Raw genomic sequence first — 22969 nt, 5'->3', positions numbered from 1 at the left:
TGTCAGAAGAGGGGGAACACTCCTAACTGACTCAGATGTACTCAGTACCTGTTCCAAGTGGGAAGGTTCCTACGGTGGGTGAAGCACAGACTCCATAAGCAGGTACTTGTGTCTGGCAGCCAGGAGAATGAGGCATTAGTCTGGTACTGAGCCCGGTACTCAACGAAAAACTGTGAACCCCACTCTAGAGAAATACTATTCTAAACTTATTCTTATATGTATGTATTTACATATACACAGGGGTTCTCGCAATAAATTTTTTAGTGGCCTCAGAGTGCGGCCACCAACTTTCACTGGTGGCTGCACTAACACTTTTTTCCTTAAAATACTTAATTAATTTTAGGAAAAGCAATTAAATATGCACAGATCCATATCTAAATCATTGTAATGTATATTTGTAGGGTTTTTTGGAAGACTCAATAACAAAAATAATACTGCCTCCCCTTCCGGCACCCCACCCCCCCCATCAAGTGCTTAGTGGATCCTGCGGCTTGCTGTGAAAAGTGATATTTGTATCTTTGTTAATATCACAGAACATGCATTAGCTACCTGGGAGGCCATGAAAAGTGATAAGTGACATTAACAAACATATATGTATCACTTCTCACAGATAGTTAGTAAGTCTGCTGGGAAAAGTGATACTTGCATGTTTGTTAATATCACTTTTCTCAGCAAGCCCCAGGACCCATTATATCCTGGATGCGGGGGGGAGGGGGGCGAAGGGGGAGGCAGCAGGGGCCAGACACTCTGGTGGGATGGATCTGGGGCAATGGGGAGGATGGATGTGAGGCTGAGGGAGGCAGCAGGGGCCTGGGGCAATGGGGGGACGGATGTGAGACTGGGGGAGGCAGCAGGGGCCCGGGGCAATGGGGGGACGGATGTGAGGCTGGGGGAGGCAGCAGGGGCCCAGGGCAATGGGGGGACGGATGTGGATGCGAGGCCAAGAAGGCAGCAGGGTCCTGAGGGTGCGGGGGAATGGATACAGGGCCATGGGAGGTAGCAGAAGCCAGGGGCGATGGGGGTGGGTGATGAGCCCCACTGTTGCATGGCCAGAGCCAGGGTCTGGTGTCTGCTGCTATGTGGCCAGGGATGGGGCTCAGTGCCCGCGGCTGGAACCCGGAGCTGGGAACCAGGGATCGGAGCCTGCTGCCGGACAGCCAGAGCTCAGAGCTCAGTGCATGGGGATCAGCACCAGGGTCTAGGGCCGTGTGGCTGGAGCCCGGGTCCAGTGCCCATCACTGCATGCTGTAGCTGGGGGCCAGAGGCTGACTGAAGCTCCACGGCCAGAGCTGGGCGTCAGCACCTGCTGCCCTGTGGCCAGAGCCAGGGGTTGGCACCCAAAGCCCTGTGCTTGGAGCCTGCTGCCGTGCAGCTGGGGCTGGGGATCAGCGCTTGTAGACAGCGCCTGCCACTGCATGGCTGTAGCCCGGGACCGGAGCTGGGAGCCAGCGCCTGCTGCCACGTTGCTGGAACCAGGGGCCAGAGGCCAGGGCCATGTGTCCAGAGCCGGCGGGTGCGGGAGGGGTAGAGAGGGATGGCAGTACCTGGTGCCCCATGATCAGAGCTCGGGGTCACAGGGCCAGGTTCCTGAAGTCCCGCCACTGGAGCCTGCTTCCCAAACCTCCTCCCCGCTACCCCACAATGTGGATCAAAAACTCACCTTACTCCTGCAGCATTGTGCCCCACCTCTCTCCAGAGGCAGTGCTTTGCCCCCCACCCCCATCACCACCCAGGAGGTGGTCATGGCCGCACAAAAAGCCCCTGGTGGCTGCATGCAGCTATCGTGGCCACATTTGAGAAACGTTGCACTACACTAGACTAACACTACGGGCAATATGCATTTTAAAGAGGGAAGGCTTGCAGATGCAAAGATTGTAGCTCCAACAACCACCGTCACTGGCGGTAGGAAGGATCTTCTGGGCAGGGGAGGTCAGGGGCAGTACGGCCCTTTATACATACATGTAGAGGCACAAGGCACTAGAGAGGGCTCACACTGCTCCTATCAGTACTCATGAGGGAAAAATCTCCAACAACCATGCATGAGGTGCATACACATCTACATGAACATAAAATCACTTGAAGAACTTTCCTGTTCCAGCATAGGGGGGTCAGGGGTGAACTCAGGGGCAAGAGGGAGACAGGCCATAGCAGACAGCACTATGAACTTAAGAAAATAAGAATGGCCATACTGGATCAAACCAAAGGTCCATCCAGCTCAGTATCCTGTCTGCCGACAGTGGCCAATGGCACGTGCCCCAGAGGGACTGAACCTAACAGGTAATGATCAAGTGATCTCTCTCCTGCCATCCATCTCCACCCTCTGACAAACAGAGGCTAGGGACACCATTCCTTACTCATCGTGGATAATAGCCATTAATGGACTTAACCTCCATGAATTTATCTTTTTTCTTTTAAACCCTGTTATAGTCCTAGCCTTCACAAACTCCTCAGGCAAGGAGTTCCACAAGTTGACTGTGCACTGTGTGAAGAAGAACTTCCTTTTATTTGTTTTAAAGCTGCTGCCCATTAATTTCATTTTGTGGTCCCTAGTTCTTATATTATGGGAACAAGTAAATAACTTTTCCTTATTCACTTTCTCCACACCACTCATGATTTTATATACTTCTATCATATCCCCCCTTAGTCGCCTCTTTTCCAAGCTGAAAAGTCCTAGCCTCTTTAATCTCTCCTCATATGGGACTCGTTCCAAACCCCTAATCATTTTAGTTGCCCTTCTCTGAACCTTTTCTAATGCCACATCTGTACATAGTATCCAAGATGTGGGCGTACAATGGATTTATATAAGGGTGATAAGATATTCTGTCTTATTCTCCATCCCTTCTTCAATGATTCCTAACATCCTGTTTGCTTTTTTGACTGCCGCTGCACACTGCATGGATGTCTTCAGAGAACTATCCACAATGACTCCAAGATCTCTTTCCTGATTAGTTGTGGCTAAATTAGCCCCCAGCATATTGTATGTATAGTTGGGGTTATTTTTTCCAATGTGCATTACTGTACATTTATCCACATTAAATTTCATTTGCCATTTTGTTGCCCAATCACTTAGTTTTGTGAGATCTTTTTTGAAGTTCTTCACAATCTGCTGTGGTCTTAACTATCTTGAGCAGTGAGGAGTTTTCTAAACTTAATTTCACCCTACTGTTACTCACACCTTCTTGTCAACTGTCTGTAATGGGCCACTCTCTTACCACTTCAAAAGTTATTTTTCCTCCCTTGGTATCCTGCTGTTAATTGATTTATCTTGTTAGACTGAACTCACACTTGGAAAAGCAACCCCCATCCATTAATGTATTTATACCTGCTCCTGTATTTTTCACTTCATGCATCGGATGAAGTGTGTTCTAGCCCACAAAAGCTTATGCCCAAATAAACCTGTTAGTCTCTAAGGTGCCACAAGGACTCCTTGTTGTTTTTGTATTGGCTCAGGTTCTGATTCAGCAAGGTACTTAATCACATGCTTAACATTAAGCATGTGAACAGTTATGTTGACTTCAAAGGGACTGTTCACATACTTAGTCACATTTTAAAGCAAATTGGGGCCTTAGAGAGAGATTCTGGATTGGAGAATTTTATAGCCCTGTAACTGAAGATGCAACGTAAAAGCCGTTGTGCTATACTAGGCACCTCCAAGCCTTCTCGCATTGGGAAAGATGTTAGACAGCATAGGAGAACTGCACAGTCATGAAACAAAGGAATAGCTTCACTCTTGTATCAGAGCGTTGGACCCCCATAATCCCATTCTGAAATGGTAAATCCAAATTAATCGCACCTATCACAGTATTTATTTATAGAGAAATGAGGCTGTGACATAGAGACTATTTGGTAAAAAGCCCCTGTTATTTGCAAACAATTTTCACTTGGGAGCTAACTCAATGCAACAAGCACATGCTTTACAGGATATTTATTCATAAAGAGTAACATGTAAGGTATCTACAGAAAACTCTCAATTTGCCAAGATTCTTAACCATTGTGAGATATATGTATGGGTAATATTTAATGTATTTATATTGAAAATGTGCTTTATGGCCTTGGAGTAGAAATTAGTCACCAGGAGATAATGTGCCTCAGAGATGACTCATTCAAGCAAGAGGGAACTGTCACCTCTCTCTAAATCAGCCAGTGAGGTAATGCAAGGTTCTATTGTCTACCCTTGCCACATCTCAGAACAGTCAATGGGAAACCATCAAAGACAATTGCAAATGATCTCAACCACTTGGCAGTAAAAAGGGACATTATAGCTGGCAGGAGATCACGTAGGCTATGAATAGAGACAAAGGGTAGGTAGATGCAGTCTTGATCCATTCACTGAGGAAACCCCTAAAGGAGTGTGGGGCTTTCATTAACATTTCGATCCTGGCTCTTGTGAAACCAGCCAGCTCTGCAACAGATTGAACTTGGGGGGTGGGGGGAAAATCTATTTTATTACATAGGAAAGGTAACTACTGGTAAGTGTAGACCCAGATTCATGTTTTGTGATTTTGTTTTGTATTGCAACCTGTTGTTTCCACTACTCTCTCTTGTTTCTACTTAAATATTTATTCTTTCTTAACAAAATATTTCTTTCTTTTATCATAAGTGCTGCACGATTTACAGGAGTGGGGGTTTAAGGTAAAACTGGTAAATGGGGCTACCCTGCACTTTTGGAGGCAAAGGATCTGGAATTTATGAGAGTAGCCAGCGTCAGGGGCTGGATATCATGGGGGGAACGATTCAAAGAGATTTAGAAATGGGCATGTACCTATATTGTTAACCTGCAAGACAAAGTTAGTGATGGCATAGCCCAGAGGAGAGCACCTGAGGGGCTGAAAGGCTAGTGGTGTTAGGAAGCTGATATCTAGCTATCACAAGAAAGACTCCCTCACGTTGGCGGCGGGGGAAACAAGGTGACTCACAGTCCTGAGTGCTCAAGAACCATTACAACGGCTAACTGGCAACAGACACTTACTGGGAATAAAAAAGATAATTTTAAAGAATGAAAAGAAAGCCTTGCATCAATTATTAATTTAAGTAGAAGCTCTTAAATAGTGAAAATTAATAAAAAAATTGACAACATGCATAAGATGTATCAGAGGTAGAAAATGTATCACAGAAGGACGATACTATGGTAAGCACCCACAAGACAGAGAGGTATTTATCTATCTCCCCAGGACCCAAGCTAGAACAATAACAGTTATATTGTACATCAATTAAAACATAGTTAATTGAGCATTGTGCGGAGGAAGGGGAAAAGAAGAGCAGAAGAATCTGTTTCATAGGATATAAATTACCTGCAAACAGAACATTGTCTCTGTGGCTGGAGAGCTGTGAACATTACAATCACAGAGTAGTTACGAGGTGGGGCCTTCACAAATCTTCTGAATTTGTCTCCATTCATGCGGATGACTGAGCGCCTTGAGCTCCATTCCATAAGCTGTTCCACCTTTTCCGCTAACAGATTCTGTAATCAAATACAAGGAGGAGGCATGTTAAATACAAGCACCATGGGGCTAAATTCTGCCCTTGTTTGAACATACCCAATAGAAGAATTTGACCCTTATTCTATCTACTTTTAACAGCAATTGAGTTAAAGATTTTTTACAAATATAACTGAATTTGGTTTGAAAAAAATTAAACTGATTAAAGCAGACTTGTAAGTTACTACTTCAGGAAAACATTTTATTTCAAATTCTGGTGAGTACAGCACTATTATACAGGTATCTGTGTCTAGAGGAAGAGACACTTGTATGGCCTTCTTAGCATACAATACATGTCATCAATTTCCATTGCAAGTAAGATTGTTTCACACGTCTGCACAAAGAAAAAAATCAGAATATAGCATTATGTTACGTTTGTTATGTAACAGTCAAGTCATAGCAGCACAATCACGGCCATTCAGATCTCAAATTAAAAGAAAAATGGAGCTGGAAGAGCCAGAAAAACAGTTATATCTTTTTCATAACACAATAATTAGTTTAAATAAAAGCAGAAAAAAAGACAGGATTTCCTTATAAAGTGTCTACCATATTGCCACTGCATTTAAGTTATACTTACTAATAAGCATTGGTATTTTATTGTAGACAGGATTGGTACTGTGGTAGTAATTGGTCTTAAAAATTTACCCTAATTGTGAGCTCAATTGTAAAAAGTATGTGAAAGTTCATTAGATGTCACAAAAACCTATAACAACAAATGTTGATGGGAAAAGGTACAAAAAGGAGACAGAGAAGCTGAATTAACCAAACCAAAAGGCCTAATGAACTCATTTAAGGACTGTGTTAAGATCATACTTGCAGGGCCGGCGCAACCCATTAGGTGACCTAAGCGGTTGCCTAGGGCACTACAGTTTGGGGGGCGGCAACTGCGGCAGTATTTCGGCGGCGGGACCTGCTGCCTAGGGCAGCAGAAAAGCTGGCGGCGCTCCTGCATACTTGGCAAACAACAGAAGTGTGGAACCAGAAATCAGTGAACCAGAATTAGTCTGTCAGAAACTAGGCCTAATTGGTGGACAAAGTAATAAAGAGACGAGTTATTTCACCCACCATTCCTTTGTGAGTCCTTAAAAAAATACTGTGGGGAGAAAAACTGGCTATTGGAGCAAGTTTCGCCATCATAGCTGCCATCCTCACGAACTCCTGAGACCCCAGGCCTTCATTATCTTGATCCTGAGAGATGCCCCATCCAGAACAGGCCAGAAAGGCACCTAGATGACATCACCACCTCCACTGGCTCCAGATGAATCCCAAACATCACCTGGGATGAAATGGGATTGGACTTTATCAACAACGGCTCCAGGCCATTGAAACTAACTTCTCTTTTCCACCAGAAGGACAGTTATTGAGTTATTGCCATCTTTAATGCCACCTAAGAAACTGTCAAACAAAGGATGTGTCCTATTAAAAACTCTCTCCAGCTAAAGGGAAAGGGAACAAGAAATACTGTTAAAATGAAAGCCTTATTTAATACTTTACATTTCAAATGCTTTAATTGTTTGTCCTTCTTTTCTTTATCTTTAATAAAAGGTTTCAATGATTTTAATGGTGTTTGCCGTGGTACTAAGGAGGATGAGGTTCCTGTAAACTAAACCCTGAACCTTGCTTAACACTATTTAATGTTGGACAGTGAGTAATTGGGTTATGTCATCTTTGGGACCCTATGTTCCATCTAAATTAATACGACAGTATCATAGTCTATTATTAAGTTTGCCCAACATTTCCTACAAGACCCAGGTTTCAGTTGCTTATAACTTTGCTAAACTTTATCATTCAGGCTGAAATTTCCCATTGCATTGGCCTGCCTCGGGCTGACGTCTTGGAAAATTTAGCCAGAACAGTTCAGCCACTTCTGAGAATGAGGCTATGAACAAAACACATTTTTCCCCCCACTTTGAAAAATTCTGGTGGTCTCTTTTGAGAAGCTCTAGCATCTCCATGCTTTGGAGAAGGGATGTGAAATTTGGCAGGCAGTGACATTTATGTCAAGAATGTGCATTTTCCCAATAATTCACCTAAATTTAGCAAGTTATAAGCCTCTTAAAAATTGCAGTTTGCACATGCTCATTAGATTTATTAAAGATTTGCAGCTGTATTTCCTGAAGAATCAGTTGGCATTGAGCTTGCTCCAGAACCTGACAGAGCACGATTTTCCCTGCAATTGCAGAGCTGCTGCGGAGTGGGCTGAGGCTGGGTATCAGAACTGAGTGAAGGCAGTCTCTCTCTCTTGTGTTCTCAATTCGCCCATGCTGGCAGCGTTGAGTAAAGGAGGATGTTGGTAGGACCCCTGCCTCATTTGTGGCATAAGTTGGAAGATGTGTAGTGAATGAGACAGGCAACACACTTCTCAGTGCAGGAAGAGAAAAGATGGTCTAATGATTAAGGAAGCTGAATGCTTTTCTGGGGAATTTGATTCTATTCCTGCCTCTGGCCACAGAGTTGCTGTGTGATGCTGGACAAATCACTTAACTCAAACTTTTCACAGATGATCACTAATTTTGTGTTCCTAATTTTCTAGGCGCCTGACTTGAAGCCTTAGTGTCTGATTTGAAGAAGTACTGAACCCTGCAATTGAAGTCAATTGTTACTGTGCTTTGAACATGTAAAAGATTATATAATGCTAAATACTCTGAAAAATCAGGTCCTAGGTGTCTCAAATTAGGCAACCAAAATTAGTGGATACTTTTAAACAATCTCTCTGTGCCTCAGCTCCCCACTGTAAAATTGAGATAATACCACCTCCTCATCTCACAGTGGTGTTGAAGAAAAATGAATATTGTGAAGCACTCAGTTGCTACGCAGATGAGCACCACAGAAAAGCCCATGAAGTATTTAATAATTCTGTCTCCAGAGCAGGGTTTGAATAGCGTGTAGTAAATAATGCTTTGGTCGATACACTGAACAAAGAGAAAACTAAATATTGAATAGTTGCTCATTAATTGAGCATCATCCATCCTGTAAACTGATGGATAGAGGCCTGCACAGATACACATTTATATTCGCAGATGCAGATATCGCCGGATATAAATCGGTATCCGTGGAACCGCAGGCCTCTCCCAGGACCCACAGCGGCAAAAGGAGCAGAACATGGGGCCACTACTCCCAGGAGCCAGCACCCCGCGCCAGCAGTTTCTCTGGCACAGCTGTACCACAGCCCTGCCCTCATCCCTTCCATGCAGCTGTCTGTGTCTCCTGTTTGGGGGCAGTACGGCCATGCCAGAAAAGCTGCTGGCGCGGGGCACTGGCTACTGGGAGCAGCAGCCCCAAGTTCTGCTCCTTCCACCGCTGCAGTTCCCGGAAAGCCCTGCAGTTTTGTGGATACTGATTTATATCCATGGATATAAATTTATATCCGCGCATGGCTCTACTGATGGAGGCAGTGGTCCTTATGTAAAAAAAATATGATGTGATCTTGTAATTAAAGACTATATAATAATGCATGTGCATTCACAAGGTGGGTGAATGAAGACTACATACGCAACTTTAATTCTGGCATTTTCTAACTTTTAAATGCTTGACTTTGCATCTTTAATGCCCTTTTTAATGTAGTTTTGTGTTTGTAATATGCATGTATTTTCATTGAGCACATGTAGCAATTAACAGTCATTACAAATAAGCATCCCTTCAAAAGACATACAACAGCAGTCAAATAATACTGCCCAGACAAGATTGTTTATTAAGCAGTGCTCTTAGTGACCCCTACAATCAGCGCCCACCTATTCTTCAACTCCATGTCTGCAGTTTGCCATGGCATCCATGCTATTCTGCATAATAGTGTTCCAGAATTTGAACTTTTATTTAAAAAAAGCATTGCTAGCAGTTGTGAAAATAAATGTTTTCCAGACTGAGGCCCTGGCTACACTTGGGAATTCACAGCGCTGCCGTGTAGTCGCGCCACCAGCGCTGCGAGAGAGCTCTCGCAGCGCTGTATTTACTCCACCTCTCCAAGGGGAGTAGCTTGCAGCGCTGCAGGCGCTGATTACACTGGCGCTTTACACACCCCTTAGCGCAGCAAGTTGCAGTGCTGTACAGCGCCAGAGTAGCTAAGGCCTGAGTGTGAATTGATGCAGTGTCACTTGCCTAGGGCTATGTCTACACTTCAAATGCTGTAGTTAATCCACCTTCCCAGGAGGCAGTAGCTAGCTTGACAGAAGAATTCTTCCATCTACCTAGTGCTCTCTGAACTGGGGGTTAGGTCAACATAGTTATGTCTCTTGGGCCTTGTCTACACTACGAGAGTAGTTCGAATTTACTTGCATCGAATTTTTGGAATCGATATTGCAAAGTCGAACGTGTGTGTCCACACTAAGGACAGTAATTCGACTTTGTGAGTCCACACTAACGTTGAAAGCGTCGACATTCGAAGCGGTGCACTATGGTCAGCTATCCCACAGTTCCCGCAGTCCCCTCTGCCCATTGGAATTCTGGGTGTAGCCGGCAATGCCTTCTGGGTAACAAAATGTGTCCAGGGTGCTTTTGGGTAACTGTCGTCATCCGTCCATCACTCCCGCCCTCCCTCCCTGAAAGCGCCGGCGGGAAATCAGTTCGCGCACTTTTCCAGTCATTGACAGCGCGGATGCCACAGCACTGCGAGCATGGAGCACGCTGCGACCATCGCTGCAGTTGTGGCCGCTCTCAACGCCTCGCAGCTTATCATACAGGTTTCCCTGAGGCAGATGCAGAAAAGTCAGGCGAGGAGGCTACGGCACCGCGGTGATGTCCTGAAGTCTGAGAGTAGCACAGACCTCTCAGAAAGCAGGGGACCCAGCGCCGAGGACATCACAATGGCAATGGGTCATGTTGATGCTGTGGAACGGCGATTTTGGGCACGGGAAACAAGCACTGAGTGGTGGGACCGCATAGTGCTGCAGGTCTGGGATGAATCCCAGTGGCTGCGAAACTTTCGCATGCGGAAGGGAACTTTCCTGGAACTTTGTGAGTTGCTGTCCCCTGCCCTGAAGCGCAATGACACCCGGTTGCGAGCTGCACTGAGTGTACAGAAGCGAGTGGCCATAGCCCTCTGGAAGCTTGCAACGCCAGACAGCTACCGGTCTGTCGCGAACCAGTTTGGGGTGGGCAAATCTACCGTGGGGGTTATTGTGATGCAAGTAGCCAAGGCAATCGTTGATGTACTGCTGCCAAAGGTAGTGACCCTGGGAAACGTGGAGGCGATCATAGATGGCTTCGCAGCGATGGGATTCCCAAACTGCGGTGGGGCCATAGATGGAACTCACATCCCTATCCTGGCACCGGACCACCAGGCCACCCAGTACATTAACCGAAAGGGCTATTTTTCCATGGTGCTGCAAGCACTGGTGGACCACAGGGGACGTTTTACCAACATCTACGTCAGATGGCCGGACAAGGTTCATGACGCTCGTGTTTTCAGGAACTCTGGTCTGTTTAGACGGCTGCAACAAGGTATTTACTTCCCGGACCACAAAATAACTGTTGGGGATGTGGAGATGCCTATAGTCATCCTCGGGGACCCAGCCTACCCGCTAATGCCCTGGCTCATGAAGCCCTATACTGGCGCCCTGGACACTGAAAAAGAACTCTTCAACTACCGGCTGAGCAAGTGCAGAATGGTGGTGGAGTGTGCTTTTGGCCGTCTCAAGGGGAGATGGAGAAGCTTACTGACTCGCTGTGATCTCAGCGAAACCAATATCCCCATTGTTATAGCAGCTTGCTGTGTGCTCCACAATCTTTGTGAGAGCAAGGGGGAGACCTTTATGGTGGGGTGGGAGGTTGAGGAAAATAGCCTGGCTGCTGATTATGCACAGCCAGACAGCCGGGCGATTAGAAGAGAACAGTGGGAAGCGCTGTGCATCCGGGAGGCTTTGAAAGCAAAGTTCCTGAGTGAGCAGGGTAACCTGTGACTTTTAAGTTTGTGTACAGAGAAGCTGTACCTGCCCCCGTTTCTTTACCCAGTTAATGTTGACTATCCTACCCAGTTACATACCCCCTTCACCCCCTTCCAACACACGTTTCGAAATAAAAATAGTTCTACTTTGTTAATGCACACCGTTTTCTTTAATACTGTTTTCGCGGGAATTTTTTAAAACTGGGACGCAGACTGTGGTGCGGAGCGGGTGTAGTGTAGTGACGCGAATGAAGCTTCTAAACTCAAGGATTGACGGGCTCCGCTGCGGTGGGATGGTTGTTTCAACGGAGCCTGTCACCCCTCCTGATCGGGACTGTGTGTATGGGGGGGCTATGTGACTTTGTGGCAGAGGGAGGACGGTTACAGATCCCCTGCTGCGTGGCTCTGTGATCCTGCATAAGGACCGCCGCTTAAGATCTGTAACTGCCCTCCCCCGCCACAAAGTCACAGAGCAACCCACCCCCCACCACATAACATGAAAACAACCTCCCAGACTAACCAGGGTAACTAGTCACTGCATCACTGCACTGTGTATGTGCCCTGCTGCTGTGCCTGCCCCCGCCTATGTACCCTGCCAAAGGCGACTGTCCTGTCCAATTACCAACCCCCTTTCCCCTCCTCCTCCAAAAGAACATCATTGAAACAGTAGTTAACAGAAACTTATTTTTTATTATCAACTACACATGGAACTGGGAGGTGAAACTTGGACGGGGGCTTGTGTCAGGCGGGAAGGAAAGAACTTTTCAAGTTTTGGGGAATGAGAGCCTTCTGCTACTAGAGCTCTCTGCAGGGGTGGAGTGAGAGTTAGCAGGGACTCTGCCGCCTCTCCTTCTTTGCACTTTGGGTGAGGTGGGTATGGGACTTGGTGGCGGGGGAGGGCGGTTAGAGATGGACTGCAGCGGGGCTCTGTCCTCCTGCCTCCGTTCCTGCAGAACATCCACAAGGCGCCGGAGCGTGTCTGTTTGCTCCCTCAGTAGTCCAAGCAGCGTTTGAGTCGCCTGCTGGTCTTCCTGCCGCCACCTCTCCTCCCGATCCATGTTTGCTTGCTGCATTTGGGTCAATTTCTCCCGCCACTGGGTCTGCTGTGCTGCCTGGGCTTGGGAACAGGCCATAAGTTCAGAGAACATGTCCTCCCGTGTCCTCTTCTTCCTATGCCTAATCTTCGCTAGCCTCTGGGAGTGTGATGCCAGGCTAGGTTGTGAGACAGTCGCAGATGTGGCTGTGGGAATGGGAAAAAGGGAGTGAATTCCTCAGAACGATAAATGTAGTTGTGAACAAAGAACATAGTCTTTCTCTGTGAACAAGACCATGCACAGCACCTATCACATGCGCACTCAGCACAAGGTCGAATTCTCGGCCTTCGCATTCAGTGCCTGGGGTCTTCCACAGCACATTTGAGAAGCGGGGCAGCACAACGGAATTTCTGTTGCAGGCAGACATGGTAAGCCGTAGACTTGTGCCAGTTTAAAACTTTTATATTACCACTGGCCTCATTTCACATTTAAAGCAATGTCAGTCCCTGCTGCCAGCAATCCGGCAAGTGGGAACTCTGCCCCTGTCCCACCCCCTCGCGGCTGTCCCCGGGAACGATCCCTTTCGGCAGCCCCTCTCCCGCCTCCACCGCGTGGCTGCAAACCAGCGGTTACAGTTCTGTAAAGGAACGAGCAAGCAGTCCCAACACTAACATTCCCCTACCTAATTCAAAGCAGGTCACCATGGGTGACATCACCCTGATGAGGTCTCAGCTCCTTGATTTTCACGCGGCACTGCGTTGCATCCCGGCTGTATCCTCTCTCTGACATGTCTTTTGAGATCTTCTCATAGATCTTTGCATTCCGTTTCTTGGAGCGCAGCTCAGAAAGCACGGACTCATCGCCCCACACAGCGATGAGATCCAAGACTTCCCGATCAGTCCATGCTGGGGCCCTCTTTCTATTCACAGACTGCACGGCCATCACTGCTGGAGAGCTCTGCATCGTTGCCAGTGCTGCTGTGATCGCCACGATGTCCAGACAGGAAATGAGATTCAACTGGCCAGACAGGAAAAGGAATTCAAATTCAAATTTTCCGGGGCTTTTCCTGTGTGGCTGGTCAGAGCATCCGAGCTCGTACTGCTGTCCAGAGCGTCAACAGAGTGGTGCACTGTGGGATAGCTCCCGGAGCTATTAGCGTCGATTTCCATCCACACCTAGCCTAATTCGACATGGCCATGTCGAATTTAGCGCTACTCCTCTCGTCAGGGAGGAGTACAGAAGTCGAATTAAAGAGACCTCTATGTCGAACTAAATAGCATCGCAGTGTGGACGGGTGCAGGGTTAATTCGATGTAACGGCGCTAACTTCGACATAAACGCCTAGTGTAGACCAGGCCTAAGGGATGAGAATGTCCCTGGAGAGATGTAGCTATGCTGATGTAAATTTCCAGTGTAGAGCAGCCCTAAGTCTGCAAAGAGCTCAAAGCAATAGCTCAGATGTGAATATCCAACTGTGCCCACTCAAGCCCACATAAGAGTCAGATTCCATGACCACAGTATCTGGCAGTTTTTTAAGATGTCATGAAATTCTGTATTTCTGCCAGCATCCAGTGTTTTGTTTTCTTTCTCCCCGTCCCATTGGGACCTGCCTGCATCTGCCTCATGCTCTCTAGTTTTCTTCACAGGGAAGTTAATTGGATTACAGTGTGCACTGCCTGCACTGTTCCATAGAGCTGAGCTCACTTCTGCAGAATTTACAGAATGTGCCCTTGGCAGTTTAAAGGAGCTCAGTCCCTATCTTTTTCAGCCAACATAATTCAGTGCAGAGGGCACAAGACTGAAGTCAGAAGACATGGATTCTATTCCAGACTCTGCCACTGACCTGACCTGCTACGTGACCTTGGGTAAGTCTTAATTTCCCCATCCCTAAAATGGAGACGATGCTGGCTTTCCTAAAGCCCATTGCCAAATCTGTCCACATATCTTTTCAAGGGACACCATCATAGGACCTAATCACATCAGACACGCTATCAGAGGCTTGTTCACCTGCACATCTACCAATGTGATATATGCCATCATGTGCCAGCAATGCCCCTCTGCCGTGTACATTTGCCAAACCAGACAGTCTCTACACAAAAGAATAAATGGACACAAATCAGACATCAAGAATTATAACATTCAAAAACCAGTAGGAGAACACTTCAACCTCCCTGGTCACTCTATTACAGACCTAAAAGTCGCAATTATTCAACAAAAAAAACTTCAAAAACAGACTCCAACGAGAAACTGCAGAACTGGAATTAATTTGCAAAATGGACACCATTAAATTAGGCTTGAGTAAAGACTGGGAGTGAATGAGTCATTACACAAACTAAACTATTTCCCCATGCTAATTTTCTCCCTACTGTTGCTCACACCTTCTTGGCAACTCTTTGAAATGGGCCATCCTGATAATCACTACAAAAGTTTTTTTTTTTCTCTCCTGCTAATAGCCCACCTTATTCGATTAGTCTCATTAGAGTTGGTATGACAACGCTCATTTTTTCATGTTCTCTGTATATATATATATATATATATCTTCCTACTGTATTTTCCACTGTATGCCTCTGATGAAGTGGGCTTTAGCCCATGAAAGCTAATGCTCAAATAAATGTGTTAGTCTCTAAGGTGCCACAAGTGATGGAGAATAACACGGCTACCACTCTGAAACTTGTCAGTATTAATACTGTCACTCCCAATTCGGCCATTTAGGAGTGTGGTATTTCAACCATTATTTAACTAACAGGGCTCCTCAGCACTCCCCATTTAGGAGGATACTGTGGGATACATCAGTGGGATTCTATGGAGGTGTACTAATGAAGGCATAAAAGGGGTTAGCTATCTTTCAGAACTCCTGCTCTCCAAATAGGGTTACCCTCATAAAGCTATATTGATCACCCCAACTTCCCCACTATCACTTGGCTTTTCAAGATAGAGATGAACTGCGAAATGTTAGGTGGGGCAGGGCTGTTTATATTCTCAGTCAAAAGGCAGATGGAAGCACACACTTGTGCAACCAAATGTGACTGCTGTCTATGGCCTCAGGTACACTTCAACAACAGGAGTCTATGCCAGCACACTCATGAAGGAGAGCTTGTATTCTCGCTTTCTACAGCCATACTTCCAGGAATAATGTCCCAGAACAGAGACCTCTGGCTGTCTGGCCTTTTCCAGCAGTGTAAATAAATAGGGCAGCCACCTATCCAGTCTATGCTGAAATTCATCTAGGTTCTATACTCTGGCAAAGAAGAAAGTACACAGCCCTAATGCAATATACCTTTGTTGATTTTCCTTATGTTTTTATTTGCCAAAGCAAAACTATTTGGGCTTTATTATTGCCAATCAATAACAGCCAAAATCCTGCACTGATCTACATCAAGTGTAACTCCATAGGCTTCAACCTCTACAATCAAGGAGGTTGCATGAATTGTAAATTAGTACAGAATATAGTCCTGGATATACAGTAGTTGGGGTCTGAAGTCTTTTACTTTGCATGGGTGGCGAGTAAAGTTTACAGCTAGTAATTTTGAAGAGTAAATACTGAAAGATGTTTCTATCACCACAAATCCTGAATCAGTAATTTAATACATCAAATTTATTTTCACCCTGTTAAGTCCTGAAAACAAAAGGAAATGTTCATGCCTATAAAATGGTGTTATGTGATTTAGAGACACCAGTCTGAAGGATAGGTTCTTGACGGATTTACATTTCTGTTCATCATAGGCATGCAAATGAACAAATTAATAAAAAGAATTTTCCTGCCAAAAGAAATATTTGCTATTTTGCTTACATGGAGGAACTATTGGAGTTCTTCCCTGAGAGAAACAAACAGAATAGATTAAAAAGAAACCTATCCTCTGCTAAGTTTAGTCAATACAGGGCATGGTTCAAATTGTAAGATCTGAATTAAACAGTTTACAGGTAGGAAATATCTGATTTCTATTTCAAAAGATCTACCAGTTTTGGATGATGTTCCAGTAGTAATGTTCAATAAAAATGTAAGAGATGAACTAACAGCAGCATAGAAAATATGATTTCTCCATGCTACATTCACTGAAGCTAAGAGATGAAGTCTGTAGAAACTAATGAAAGGATAGAAAGATTTTCAAGTTTTCACATAGCAACAATAGATTCCTTTTTGTCCTGTGTGGCTCCCAGAGACATAAAGGAATTTGCTTCCAGCAAAACGGGTAGAGACCCCTTACTGATACTTTACAGATCTCTGAGAGCAATAGCAGAAGACTGTAGGCTTCTTGACTACCAGAAACACGAGAAACAAATATCATCTGCACAGACCCTAGTAACTATTCCTGCCAAACTAGAAATGACCTAACTAAGGCACAGCTTCCTTGATATTTTCAAATCGCCCAGGTAAAAAACCACAGTATCAAGCTGGACATATATAATGGTGCATTCTTTGAAACTTGCTTAGTCGTTAGTGGGTTTATTTTTAAAATCTACCAGAAAACTTACTGCAAGTACACTATTCTAAAAACCAGAAACAACTATGACTTTGCAATCTGCTTCAATGACACTGAAGGATTCCAACTCTCCTAAAAAATAAGACTTTCATTCAGTATATGGAGTGATAACCTGCTCCATTGAAATCAGTGAAAACCCCTGCTGATTTCAAGGGGGCCAGAATTTCACCCAGGGTTCTGAGACACTTCTTATTAATAAAATCCTGGCACTTTCTGGTTTATTGCTATCCCAAGATATCTCTTTTCATAACATCGCTGATACAAAAGATCTTCCTGTGACTCTGATATCTGATCTCAAAAGCAACCTAGGAAGTGCTAGAAGGATTTCAAAAACTGAAGAAGGCTTTTTTTTAGTTATCTAAAAGCCTATTTACAGTATGTGCTTAACTGAGTTTTCATTTTAACTTTATATTTTAAAGTCTGACCACTTAAGCTCTGGAAGTCAGACATATTTCAGGTTATGCTTATAGCTTTGACTTCAGATCATGTGCTGAAAGTGACATCTACTTTTCTGTCACTGGGCTCAGACAGTTAAACATTTCCACTTAAGGAAAAATAAGTGTTTTGACACATGCTGCTACTGTTGGGACCCACTTTGGTGATTTCATGCTTCAGGAAATCTGTATAATTTCCACAAAACCATTAGAAGAATTTTTTTGTGCTATGACAAGACCAAACTGCCATGACTCTCTTACTTATTATGTAAGGAGAACACCTTAATCGGTTTAGGTTCTTTCCAGTTGGAAAAAATTACTCATAAGCAAAGAGGTTTTAGAGAATTAATATTTCATGGATTAAAAATGTCCTGTGTAAATTGTGTCTCTCATGAATAAATTCCTCTTCCTGAAAAGTGGCAGTGTCCTGTAAGGAAAAAGGTAGTGGGGTAATTGCTGACAGAAAGCACTAACAGGAAATGCCCTGCTGATTTTTTTTTTTTTTAATATATATATAATCCGATTCTAACAGTTGGCAAGGGCACTGTTTGAAAAGGCAGCAGTCTAGTTCCAAGTATCCCTACTGTGGGCTGTTCTGACTCAGATTAAAAAATAAAAACAACAAGGAGTCCTTGTGGCACCTTAGAGACTAACAAATTTATTTGGGCATAAGCTTGCGTGGGATAGAACCCACTTCATTAGATGCAATGTCGTTGTACCCAACTGGTCCCAGGATGTGAGAGAGCCAAAAAGGGTCAGGTAATATATTTTATTGGACCAAATTCTGTTGGTGAAAAAGGCAAGCTTTCAAGCACCACAGAGCTCTTCTTCTGGTCTGGGAAAGGTAATCAGAATGGCACGGCAAAATAAATTGTAAAACAGATTGTTAAGCATAAAGAGTTAACACATGTTGCAAGAAATCATTCAGATGTGAGCAATTAAAACCTCTGCAGTCACAGGACAAAGGACAGTAGGTTACAGACAACTGTAACAAGACATAAAACCAATATCTGTATTCATTCTATTACGATTCATGTCTAACAGAGTTAGGCTTGTCTTTTGAAAATATTGTGCAGGTTTCCTTTGAGGATGAGTACAGAGAAGTCAAATATGGAATGATCATTTTGTGAACAGTGTACGCACATGGATTGTGCTTAATTTGTGCCAGGGCTTGCCAGGACTGAGACCCAGCACCTCTAGGCTTAGTAGTTCATAGTCCTGGCACCTCTGGGCTTGCTGCATCAGATATCAATATTAAAAAAATTGTTTGAACCCCGGCACCTAATTGCTTGAATCTGGCACCTCTTTCATTAGAAGTTAAGCACTGCCCATAGGTGATAGAGTGATTTTTGTCTTTTATCATTCTTCTGCATATATTCATTCAAGAGCATAGGGATTGTCTAGTTTCACCCACATAGTTATTGGTGCCTGTGATTCACTGGATGAGGTACACCACTTCTTGTGACAGGCATGTGTAGGACCCAGGCATCTTGAAAGGTATGGTGTGGGGGGTATTGATCATCATAGCAGTGGAGATATGGCTGCAGGTTTTGCATCTGTTGTTATGGCGGAGTCTGGCACTGCTCTGAGTTGGGATGTCCTAGTCAGTGGGGAGCTTGCTTCTGACAATGAGCTTGGTGAAGTTGGGGGATTGTTTTGAAGGCCAAAAGAGGGTGTTTGAGAAAGGGCCACTTCCACCCTGATTGAATTGGCCTCGTTAGCACTGACCCCCCCACTTGATAAGGCAACGCCCATCTTTTCATGTGCTGGTCATGCCTCGTGGTCAGAGCAGGAGTCAGGCACCAGGAAACTTAGCTGAAGATCAAAACCAGAGGCCGGATACCAGAACCAAGGGGCAAGATGGAGTCAGAGTCTAAAAAATTGGAGCAAAAGGTCAGAAATGGAATCAGAGGCCAAAGCCAGGGCCAAGAATCAGAGCCAGAATCAGAGTCAGAGAATTGAGCAAAGTTTGCAGCCAGGGCTCAGAAGTTAGTCAAGAAGGCAAGATCCAATGAAGCAGACATCCAGAAACTCACTCAGCTGCATGGACAACTTCCTATGCCTCTTTACAGCTTAAATAGAATAGCCGGAGAAATCAATGGGGCCGGGTGTTCCTCCAGGCAGGATTCTTGTGGACAGTGCCTCTGGTAGGGCTATGATTCTGTTAGCCATCAGCCAACCAGGTAGTAGCAAGCTGCCAGATGGCAGCTGGAATAGGAAGGTTGCCTGGAGACCCATCGATCCTCACAAAGATATCCATTGCTATGTGTGTATTAGAGAAGGCAAGACCAAAGAAATGTGCCTTGACTTGGGGCAGAAAATGGTAAGGTTTGTGATGGTCTTTAGTTCTTGGGGACAGTTCATTCCACAATCTCAACTGTCCGCATGCACCCCTGCCTCCCAGAGAAGTTCTGTCTCCTGGCACAGGCTAGCTTTCTCCTTATTCTAGAAAGTTCCATTGTGTCAGAATAGCATAATTGTGGACAGCAGTCTTTGTCCATTGAGCTTGAGCAGTCTGTCTTTTGAGCTTTAGACAATCTTTTGGATATTATGGGCTTTGGCCACTTTGAGATAAGTACCAAGTACTTAAGTACTTGATTTGAAATTCTATGGGAAGCCTCTGTGGTGAGCGGAGGACAGATTGGATGTGTCTGCAGTGGCCTGAGTGCTGAGGAGACACATTCCAGCATTCTGTACTAGTTAGAGTTCCCTAAATGCTGAAATCTTCATGCCCAGGTATACTAAATTGCTATAATCCAGCAGAGAAGTGACAAAGGCATGAATAAATGAATCCAGGTCTTCATCCACCAGGATAGGACAGTCTCCTAGCCAAGCGGAGATGGTAGAAACTGTTACTCATGGATGCTGCTATGCAAAAGCTCAGCATCCCCTAGGAATCCAAGAGCACTGCTAGAGTATGGACTGAACTGATCAGTGGTGGGTGGGTATCTTCAGCCAGTGGAGAATTCAACATGGCTGCAAGCTCTTCAGAATACCTTCCTCTGCCCACCAGCATCACCTTTGTCTTCCTTGGGTTTAGCTTCAGCAAGCTTTGGATACAGTCTTTTTCTTCCACCCCTTCTTGTTTGGAATAAGAACGAGCATCTGTTGTTTTGACCCATTAAAGTACCTGTATCTTGTTACACTGATCAAGAAATATAAACAGTTGATCTTTCTCTTTATAAGAGTGATGGGAGGACCTCAGTGGAATATGCTATTCATGTATGTGAAGACTTTGGCCTTATTTAAACCAGTTTATTGATTTACAGAATTCTATTGTGCACTTGCTAGCTATACATCCATAACTCAGTGAGATTATTTTAGATGAATTATTAAAAGTCAGAATACACATCTGAGGAAGGGAAATCCTGTCTTAAAAACAACAACAACAACAAAACTTTGGTGATGCCAAAACCTGAGTCTTCTATAAAGGGTTAATGGCTACAGTACAGCAGTCTGAGGTTAAAGCCACTGACGATGTACAATTTAATAGCATGTTTTATTGGGTAATGAATATAAATGGGGAGGAAGCAGTAAGGGTGTGCAAGACTTTGTAGACGAATGAACAGCATGAATGCCAACTTCTGTACCCCAATAAGGAAAAAAGCTCAACATTTCTGTCAGTGCTACAATCTGTTACAATGTTAAAGATATAGATTAATACATATTTCTGTACCAATAATGCATCCTTTTCTAAACAAACAAAAAAATCACTCAAATCAGCATCCGATCAAGATTCTCTGATACACATCAGGAGGAAAATAGTTCTACATTTTAGACATGAGTTTCTCCAAAAATGGAACACGTATGAAATTGGCTTTTCATGAGATTAGGGCTCAATCCTGCAAATTACTTAGCACTCTGGTCTCAATCTTGCAAAGTAGTTGAGTAGATCTCACTGAAGTATAACTCTCTGTCCACCAAGTTTAAAAAGTCTGTCCTAGTCTTTAGGGGTGGCAAAAGTTTCTTTCATCACCATAACCACCACATCAATGAACCAGGGACAATCTGAGAATAAGTCTCCCCTCCCACACACCTCACATTCTACTGGAGGAATCCAATAGGGAATATTCACTCTCTTCCAGATTGGAAGAACTGATTCAGATATCAACCAAAAGTTCCTCCACATGGTTCTAGGATACTTGTTTATCACCTCCATTACTGTTGCCTGGCAATGTCAAGACGCAGATGTTGCCTATTCCCACATCACTGATAACTCTAGCCTCAGGTAACCCCGTAAGAGGGGAGGAAAAGGAAGTTACAATCCAACAGTGTTAGCTTCAAGCAACTTCTGTAGCACTGTGAGGAACAAGAGAAAGGGCTTTAGAGTCACTAATTAGCTAACAATTGTGTACCAAATTTCCTAACAAGGTGGGAAGAAAACCCAACTAAAGATGTGACACCACTAGAGGAATCAAGCCCGCTACATTGGCACTCAAAGAATTGAGACGTGGTTAGAACTGCACCCTTCTTTCATATAGTTCATGTCAGAGGCTGTCAGCATGGACCCAAAAGACACAGCTAGCTATAGATTCTAGTTTACACACTGAGATGGGTCATATCTACCAAGAATTATGATTCATGTAGACAATTATTGAAGTAGTAAATATAATGTAAAGAACAATGGTTCATTGGTTAAAGATGCCAAAATGGTCTAATAGGTCTTTTGCCACCTACAGTATATGTAATTCAAACTATAACTTATCATTTTCAGCTTTTTTATGTTTAAAATGAATGACAGTTTAGAGTGTCGCGGCCCCGCTCTTGGGCAGGAGCGCCCCGCCGCGCTGCCCCCCTCCAGCCGCCGCCCCAAGCACATGCGTGGTGGGCTGGTGCCTGGAGCTGGCCCTGCCTAAAGGAATCAAAGTTAGCTCTGACATTCAACAGTGGAGAGAGGAGGTAGTGCAATTGGTGTTTCAAACCCTCAGAGGTGGGCCCATACCCTCAGGTACAAATACCTGTCCCTATCCTCTCTCAATTCACTGGGTTTTGTAACCCATGCCCCTTGTCAAGCAAGTGCTACTTAGGTAATGGTGAAGGACTCACTCAGTCCTTCTGTCATACAACAGTTCCACTGGCCTTGAGTCACAGAATCAGGGTAACAAAACTTTATTCTTCCTGCCCCAATAACAGAGAAAACTGGGGATCCCACACCAGCCAAAGTAACCACTTTGAGTTGCTGTTGTTTCATGCCAGGCGAGTGGGTGTGCCTATGCAAACAAGATCAGCCCCTAGAGTTCTTTTCCACACTCGCCATAATTCACCACCAGATGTCAGGGTAGAGCTCATCCTGACTCTGCTTACACCAACAAGAGTAAATATTAAGTGAAAGAGAATGACTGATGGACTGTATTATATTAATAAATCAATTATGAGGCAAAATGGACAAAGTGGGATGAATAAATTAAAGATTGTTGATTTAACTACACTTACAGTAATGCATATTGCCTCAACTTTTCTGTCTTTGCTTGTTCATCTGGTAACTTGTACTTTCAATACTAACATTATCCATAATAGAAATAGTACAGCAGGTTCCCAGTATACATTAGGGTTGTGTTCTTGAAAAGGACCACAGATACCGAAACGATGTATACCGGAGACCCGCTATTACAGGAGTTGTGTAGGCAAGAGGGGACACTTGGGAGGTGGGCAAGGACTGGGGTGGA

General features: G+C 44.5%; 1 protein-coding gene across 4 annotated transcripts in view; it reads right to left on the bottom strand.

The window, feature by feature from the left end:
* The window catches only part of TUSC3 (tumor suppressor candidate 3), a 312072-nt gene that overhangs the window by 190936 nt on the left and 98167 nt on the right, over positions 1-22969 (bottom strand). For all 4 annotated transcript variants that reach the window (XR_008445222.1, XM_054030984.1, XM_054030985.1 and 1 more), the window contains exon 2: positions 5292-5461. Coding sequence is in view for 3 of the 4 variants with exons in the window: in XM_054030984.1 (XP_053886959.1) it covers positions 5292-5461 (170 nt within the window). In the remaining variant the exon portion in view is untranslated. The remainder of the gene's footprint in view (positions 1-5291; positions 5462-22969) is intronic.

This window comes from Malaclemys terrapin, chromosome 5 (assembly GCF_027887155.1).
Source record: "Malaclemys terrapin pileata isolate rMalTer1 chromosome 5, rMalTer1.hap1, whole genome shotgun sequence".
NCBI lineage: Eukaryota > Metazoa > Chordata > Testudines > Emydidae > Malaclemys > Malaclemys terrapin.
The sequence above is the reverse complement of the archived record's forward strand: the minus strand, read 5'-3'. Positions and strand labels throughout refer to the sequence as shown.